Source organism: Lampris incognitus, chromosome 3 (assembly GCF_029633865.1).
Source record: "Lampris incognitus isolate fLamInc1 chromosome 3, fLamInc1.hap2, whole genome shotgun sequence".
NCBI lineage: Eukaryota > Metazoa > Chordata > Actinopteri > Lampriformes > Lampridae > Lampris > Lampris incognitus.
This window is the reverse complement of record NC_079213.1, coordinates 26,244,586-26,253,290: the sequence shown is the minus strand read 5'-3', so window position 1 is coordinate 26,253,290 and position 8,705 is coordinate 26,244,586. Positions and strand designations below refer to the sequence as shown.

The window sequence follows — 8,705 nt, the reverse complement described above, 5'->3', positions numbered from 1 at the left end:
CAGGTTCCACTGATCGTTTGCCAGTAACCATAACTGCAAAGCATTCATTTCATATCTGAAGTTTTAGTCTGTTTCTGAATCAGAAACACGCTATGCAATGTATGTGTATTTGAAAGACGTGTTTTTTGTTTTTTTGTTTTTTTTTCTTCTCCCATCGGAACTGAATTGTCACGTTTAGTAACAGTATATTGGATTAAGTGGAAAGTTAATTTAGTGAGGTACCGATTAGGTCTGTGTTTCGGTCATGGCAAAGTTCGGTAATCGTTGTTAACTGTGTTGGGGAAAAAAATGATTTGGGACTACCAGTTTGTAAACCCATACCTAGCACCCATTTCCACTATGTACAATCACACAATGTACCTCAAAAGTAAGTGTCTGACCCACAATCTGTTCTCAATAAATTTGCAATAACCCCAAACAAGTGCATTCAGAGTCTTTACTTCAGTGATCACTTCATGCCTCTCTCCTGCCACAAGTAGTCGATTACTTCTTTTGAAAATAGCACCAGGAAAATAAAACGTAGTTTCTAGCTCTTCTACAGTGTTTTTGTTTGTTTGTTAGATCTTTGCAGCTAAAGATAAACTTGCACTGAGCTCCACCACAAGTAGAATTTGATTTTGTATTTGCCAAATGCTTAGATTTATTTGAAGAACCAAGCTATTTATACCAAGAGACTAAAACAAGGCCTACAAACAATTTCATTGCAACTAACGTAAAAAAAAATAAGAGCTAAAATTATGCAGGAAGTTCTAGAAAACAATATCTATGCTCCCTGAGAGACAACTTACTAAAATAAATAAATAAATGTTCCCCCCCCCCCCCACGTGGTTGGTGGAGGACCATAGAGGTCCTCCATAGAACAGCTGCTAAATAAACGGGAAAAAAGCCGGCCTCTAAAAATCTCATTGGCTGATGCCGTGACGCAGCACGTTACGTCATCACGTCCTAGCCCAACAACCAGGAAGTAACTCGCAACGTCGCCGAACATGTTAACATTCAGCTTGACACTCATCCGTCAGTAAGTAACCGGCAACTTAATTATCTTCTCATTGTTACAACGACCACTAAATTAAGTATGTTGGCTTTTGACGTTAAGCAGCGACTGAATAAACGTTGAACTCGGAAACGATGCACAATGCCTGGGTTGAAGTAATGTAGTTGATACTTCAGCAAGCTATGCTTGTGGCTCGCCATTCAAACCTTGTGACGCTTACCTGTCTTTGAAATAACAGAATTCCTGCATTGCGATCGAGAGTGTATTAGATGTGCATGGCTCAAACTGTTTACATTTTTATGCAGTGGGGAAACACAATACAACAGGGACAAGTTGCTGCAAGGTATGTTGTGTGAAGTATGAAGGCTGCATCCTACCGAGGATCCTCATGATTTTTGTACCAGCATGCCTTCATCTGCCAAGCACAGTGTAAAAATGTGGGTGTGACAATACTGCAGATATTCTTACGTTTTACAGTTAACCAATATTGGACCAATAATACACCCTTACATGTCGCTAATTGTAAATGACTATGTAGACTACCCAAACAGTCACAAGCTATTTTTCATGTTGAGACTGAAGGGGTTCTATATGCACATATACTCTGCTCATTGTTTTAGTTAACAAGGAACATTTTATTACAAATATTGCAAAAGCAGGAAATAGTCATTGTAACTTCTGTTACCTTATCAGGTCAGGGTGTGGACGCTCCCTTGTCAGATACGGGGTTGCACCAGGCAGAAGCTGTAGGACAGTACTTTGGAGACCTCAGATTCAACAATGTGTTTGTCAGTAACCTGCAGCGGGCTTGCAAGGTGAGTTGTGTTTGCTACTGACCATTTTGGTCTGTTCAGTGTATTTGTGAGTAAAATGTGCCTGACTACTCACTGTATTTATACACTAAAGCTGCTGTTTTGATGAGCTTGATCAAACAGTCACATTTTTAATCACAGCTTCTCAGTCGATTCGGTTACAATATTGGCCAAAACAACACACAACTTTATAGTAGATTACACACAAATTCCCATACGATAGTTGACATGAAGGTAGTCCTATATGACTTGCCTTATACCACCCTACCACTAATAAACACAAAATAATGAGATTAAGTTGTAATTCACTGAATACATTTTGATCATAGCAACACACATCAGGCTACATAGAATTTCATTACTTGTTGATGCTGCACCCCAGATATGGATATGTGATTGCATTACAGCACTGAGAACCATGTGTGCAGAAGCTGTGTGGGTTTTTCTGTACAGGCAGTGTTGCTAGTTTGTGTTGTTTCTGTGTCATGTCAATCATCACATCCATCCATACATTATCCAAACCAGTTATCCTGCTGTCAGGGTCACGGGGATGCTGGAGCCTATCCCAGCAGTTATTGGATGGCAGGCGGGGAGACACCCTGGACAGGCCGCCGGGCCAACACAGGGCATCAGTCATCACATGTAACAGTGAATTTGTTTGCATGCAGCAAAACTTGGTGAATGATCCAGTACTCAATTAGTGATTGAGATGTAATCTAAAGGCTTTGCATTTGTGGAGTAACCGTGTGGCAACTATGACCATGAGTGTTAATCATGTTTTACTAGAGAGCCATTTTAGGCAGGGGTCCAGATGGTTTGGAGATTTTTGTAGAAACGTCAGTTTTTTTCTTATCATGGCAGCTCCACAACAAACTAATCTAAGCTGCCTGTGAAAATCCCTCCCCACATTGTTTTTTTTTGTTAGATACTGCTATCAATCAGGGACCTGTTTGGTGGACTATCAGTACTACACAGCTGTGTGTAATATGTAAATTCTGTATTGACTAATATATCCTTGAAAGCTATCTACTTTTGGATCAGTTTTAACTATTAAAAGAACCCTTTTATCCCTTCATAGCAACCGAACCTTGGTTCAAAGCAGCATTTAGGGTCACGGCACATAAGAGGCCTGTTTTAACTGCTTATCTGATAGCAGTGAACCAGCACATTTTCGTAATTTGGGCCTCTGGATGTCATGTACAGCCCACAGCCTTGCAGTTGAGGACTATCAGCCTGTCTGCCAGTCATCACATATGTAAATCTGATGAGCTTTCCATGTCACATTATAACTTTTCTGGTAAATATGATCTCATGCTAAGCTTTGCCATCGTGGACAAAACCTCAGACATTTCTTATAAATGTCATCATTGTAAGGAAGAACAGACAACAGGATATCACCTGCAGTTGCTGAGATGTGGAATAGCTTAGCATTCATCATTCAGTGGTCCTCAGTTCATTGGTGTTGAGAACACATTAATGACTCGGTGTTCTGCCTGTGAGAATTTCTCCTGGGGAAGCAGGAGGGCCCTGAGTCAGCTGTTCCCAGTTGTTATTTCCTTTTTCAGACCGCTGAAATAATTCTGAGGAACAACACTCACTGCTCTGGCATGGAGATGGTTTTGGACCCGTTACTCAGAGAGAGGGTGAGTTGTTGACTTTGAAATTGTAGTCCCAAACGTTTTAAACTTTAGATGTTTTGCTAACCCTGAAGTCGTTGTGGACTTAATCATGGTTGTTTGTTGTGCAGGGCTTTGGCATCGCTGAAGGGCGCCCCAAAGAGGATCTCAAGAACATGGCCAACGCCGCCGGCCAGGCCTGTCGGGACTACACCCCTCCAGGAGGAGAGACCTTAGACCAGGTGAGTCTCCTGTGACCCTCGGTGTTTGAGAGCTTGGTCAAACTGTACTGTGAAAAAAGTTGAGAAACATCTTTGGGAAACTCAAGGTTATGACAGTATTTTCGGAACAATGGCGCCCTGTAGAGGCTGTATTGGCACATTGCTTTTTTAAAACCTGCCAGGCGTTTGCAAATTGATTTATGTGGGGGGGGGGGGGTTTGTTGGGGTCCTGTCTGTGTCTCACCTTGCTTCTAAAGGTGAGGCTGCGATTCAAGAAATTCCTCAAAGTCCTTTTCCAGCGCATGGTGGATGACCACGGCTGGCCAGGGCAGGGCGCCACAGAGGGGGCGACGGCGTCAGGAGCAGTGTGCGGCGGGTCCTCGGCTTCCGTGTCAGGCGGCTCCCCTGACGACGGTCTCCAGGGAGTGTCAGTCCATGCCCTGGTGGTGAGCCACGGCGCCTACATCCGGGAGGCCATCAGGCACTTGGTGGAAGACTGGGAGTGCTCTCTGCCCCAGGGGGTCAAGACGTCGCAGTTGTTCTCGCCTTGCCCCAACACCGGTGTCAGCCGCTTCATCCTCACCTTGAGCCAGTCCAGGAACGGCCCTGTGCTCTCCACCGTTGGTTGTGTTTTTACCAACCGAAAGCACCACCTGGCAAGCCTTAAAGGTGCCGAGTAGCGTAGGGGGAATGGAAAGGGGGAGGGGTAAATTTGTGGTTAATTAACATTTCATTGGAAAACTTGGGAGTTATTTATGAACATTAAAGGGAAATGCAAAGGCCTCACAGTTAGACCTCTCTTTGCAAAGTAACTTTTAACATGAGCAATGTAGAACAGTGTTTTAGACGGTATAAATGGTATCTTCTCTGTTTTCAGCAGTACGTCATTACTCGTTTCAGCCAGCTGGCCAGTAAGGATGTATATGTCACACTACAGTCATGAGTTGTAATGCAATTCCCTGCACCTTTTTATTTTGTGTGGAATGTGTCACGTCTGTATTTTGTCCAACACTTAATATTTTACAGTTATTGTGTAGGTTCCTTTGTCAAGCATACCAAAGTTAGCAACAAAAAAAGGAGGTACTACTGCACGTCATCATCAACTCCATGTGGCACTTGTGTAGCGGTTGCGGTGTTGTTCATGTTTTCACTCATTACAAACGATGTAGCATGACAACAAAACTGAATGGCTTGGAGTTTATTTATTCAGTCGGTTGTTTCTTTGCCCTCTTTTTTTTCTTTCTTCCTCAAAGATATTTTTATTGGATTTTAAACAACAAGCAATACTTACAAAGATTTTAAAACGAGTGCATGATATGTCAGATTTACATGATATAAAAATGATAAAGGAACATGACAATCTTATCCCCAATCACCCCCCCCACCCCACTAGCCCCATCTACAGGCCGGGATGCGCTATGTAAGAGGGGATATCTCGTCCCTGGCGTGAAACAGGAAGGTGCTGGAAGTCAGGTTTAGGATTTAGAAAAGAAAGAAAATAGGTTGAGGTCCGCGGTGGTGTAGCGGTCTAAGCATCGGCTTTGTGTCAATGCAGTTGCCCACTGGGGACTGGGGTTCGCGCCCCGGTCTCGTCAGATCCGACTATGGCCGGGCTCGATGAACCAGCAATATTGGCAGCGCTGTCTTCGGGAGGGGGGCGGAGTCGGCTTGCGTTCGTCACAAGAATGCGTCTCTGGGTGTGTCGGAAAATCAGTGGTTCGGCCTGGATTCACCTTGTCACGAAAGTGGCGAGGCGTCTCCTTCGAGACTGCCGGCCGGAGAGATGCAGTTGGCGAACGCACGCAGTACGAGGGTGGGTGTTTGAATTAAAATAGGGATCGATTGGCCACTAAATTGGGAGAAAATGGGAAAAATCAGAAATAAATTTGTAAAAAAAAGAAAGAAAAATAGGCAAGTCAGTAAATGGAAGATGGGAGGGGGGTTAGAAGCTGGTAGACCTTCACAGGTTATATTACTGACATAAATCCACAAAAACAAAAAGCAGAAGAGAATGGGGCAAGGATTCTTTAGTTTGGCTGGAGATTCTTGAAGTGTTCCAGGAAGGGTCCCCACACCTTTTGGAACTGGTCCTTGGAGTTACAGACCGAGTAGCGGATCTTCTCGAGGGTTAAACAGGACATGACGTCGTTCAGCCACCCAGCGTGGGTGGGCGGGGCAGCATCCTTCCATCTTAGCAGTATTGCACCCCTGGCCAATAGAGAAGCAAAGGACAGTATGCGGCGTTTGGATGGGGTCAGGTGTACGTCATCCTTGCCAGTGGTGCCAAACAGGGCGACCAGAGGGTTAGGTTCCAGTTTGAAGCTGAGGGTTAGGGATAAGGTTTGGAAGACATCTTCCCAGTGTTTTTCAGGCCCAGAACATGTGGATAAAGGAAGCCTCACCCCCCCCCCGCCCACTACATTTGTCACAGATGGGACTCACATCCGGGTACATATGGGATAGCTTGATTTTGGACACATGGGCTCTCTGCACCACCTTAAATTGTAACAGACAATGACGGGCACAAAGGGATGTTGAATTAACCAGGCTGAAGATCCAATTCCATATGTCATCCGACAGTGAGAGGCTGAAGTCCTGCTCCCAGGCAGTTCTGATTAGTCAAGAGGGGCGTGTCTTACACCTGCGAGCTTGTCATCCATTGCGGATATTAAACCTCTGCGTGACGGGTGTAGACTAAGGAATGCATCAGCGGTGGCCGTATCAGGTGCCTCATGGGAAATTTGGTCTCTGAGAGGGGACAAAGTATCTTAATTTGTAGATATCTGAAGAAAATCCTTATTTGGTAAATTGAACTTTCCAGAGAGTTGTTCAAATGACGCAAAGTTTCTTTGCCCTCTTGATTGTCTTGCAGGGTCATGGGAGGGGGGGGGCACGAGTCTATCCTTATAAGGTCACTGGGCAATGAATGACGTAGGAAATCCTGGACAGGCCCAACATGCAGACACGCCATCAATCGAACTCTCATTCATTCATTTATTTATTTGTTTGTTTGTTTGTTATTATCCCCCCCTTTTCTCCCCCAATTGTACTTGGCCAATTACCCCACTCTTCCGAGCCGTCCCGGTCGCTGCTCCGCCCCCTCTGCCGATCCGGGGAGGGCTGCAGACTACCACATGCCTCCTCCCATACATGTGGAGTCGCCAGCCGCTTCTTTTCACCTGACAGTGAGGAGTTTCACCAGGGGGACGTAGCGCGTGGGAGGATCACGCTATTCCCCCCAGCCCCCCCCGAACAGGTGCCCCGACCGACCAGAGGAGGCGCTAGTGCAGCGACCAGGACACATACCCACGTCCGGCTTCCCACCCGCAGACACGGCCAATCGTGTCTGTAGGGACGTCCGCCCAAGACGGAGGTAACGCGAGGATTCGAACCGGCGATCCCCGTGTTGGTAGGCAACGGAATAGACCGCCGGGCGCCCCCCCCCCACACTCTCGTTTATCATTCGCGGCACACACCATGACATGCAGTCCAACCACGTGTCTGATGCTAAACACAAGTCCGTGCAACGCTGTTAACGTATGAGCGGCTGCGAGATGCTCGCGGTGGTCCCGCGCTGCTTACTGTTCAACCCCGCATTGTTTGTGATGCTATTTTTAGAAAGTAACTTTTTAATCTCCGCCGCACGTCTAAGAAGAGGCGACTTTTTCTGGACAACCAGCGTCCAGTGACACATTACCCAGTTATGCGTCACGCCGGATGGGGGGGGTGCGTTGGTACTTTTGCCCAACTGCACTTTACAAATCACGTTTTATTAGGTGAAGTGGAAAATGTGTGTTTTCATTCAGGAGACTCACTTCTCTCCCCACATCATCGTGATTGCTTTTCATTCCACCTACATCTGACAGAAAGCTACCTTCTCTCCACTCCACCCATCCCACATCTGCTGTCGCCAATTACCCGAACTGGAAAAAAGGGGCCATGCGTGCAAATCGAGATCAGGATGTGAAATGTGGTGCCCTTAAACTGTGACCTCGTCCATCTCGAGAGGAAGCAATCACTTCCGTGAGTGATTCAACCATCAACCGGCTTAACCTACAGAGGCTGACGGATTAAAGGTTTACATATATTGTGTTTAATGAGTTTATCCTCAGACTTTCACTGGAAACGCGAACGGCTTCTGCAAGGAAACTCGTGGCCGCTGGGTGTGGAAGGAAGCCTGGGGTGGTTCTTACCTGAGGAAAGGGTGGAATAACCCTCCTACGACTCCACAGAGGTGGAGATGACCTGCGCCACAGCTGGTGGTTCATAGATGACTTGAAACCAATACCATCTCGGTATGGGGGTGTGACTTTTCGGATGCTGAGGTCGCGGTAAGTTCAGCAAGCGTTTCGCAGGTTCGAGGTTGGTTGGGGGAGAAGCCGTGTAGTGTTCCGGTAAAGGTGAATCTGCACGTGTTTTCTGAACTAGAGCAGATGTGCGACATCGACCCCAGCAGACCAGATGAAATCCCCGGTCTGAGGGTGTCATCTGGGCAAAGATGCGGAGGAAACGGAAAATGAGTCATGAAGATCAGGAGCGAAACAGGGTGTCATTAAAAGAAGAGGTGCGCATCGGTTTCTGCGCGAGTGTGAATGGGACGCGTGAGCGCCCCTACTGGCGGGTTGTGTGTACTACAACCGCAGCGGTCCACTCGTGTTGCTTCCATGCACCCCTCCTGTTAAAGCTCATGATTGAACACATGAAGGTTGCATGATGCTGCTGTTGCTTAACAGTAAACTACTCCAAATAGCTCCGCTGTTCATTAGCGAGGGTGAAAGAAGAAGAGAGATGCTTTAGACTGAGATGCATGTACCTGCTGTGAGCTTTTTAGTGGGGAGGGAAGTGGGAAGGGGTGGGACTTGCAGCTGATGAGGGGGATCTGCCTTGTGGCCCAGTCAATGTTAAACCTGCTTACGCACTGAATGTGAAACAGATGACTTCCTGTCAAATAGTACAGGCTGTCTTCGCCCACTGACGCATGCAGCATTGCGGAACACCGAAACAACCATCGACCATACAATTACACACGTTTGGGTGAAATAACACCGAGCCACGTGTTCTT

The 8,705-nt window shown here is 46.4% G+C and overlaps 1 protein-coding gene across 1 annotated transcript; it reads left to right on the top strand.

Moving 5' to 3' along the window:
- Positions 1–986: 986 nt before the first annotated feature.
- tigarb (TP53 induced glycolysis regulatory phosphatase b) lies at positions 987–4,825 on the top strand. The gene is made up of 6 exons (XM_056276302.1): positions 987–1,018; positions 1,300–1,337; positions 1,688–1,809; positions 3,372–3,449; positions 3,554–3,664; positions 3,901–4,825. Exons 1-6 carry the CDS (start codon positions 987–989, stop codon positions 4,321–4,323), a joined length of 804 nt encoding a protein of 267 aa, XP_056132277.1. The 3' UTR covers positions 4,324–4,825.
- Positions 4,826–8,705: the final 3,880 nt, after the last annotated feature.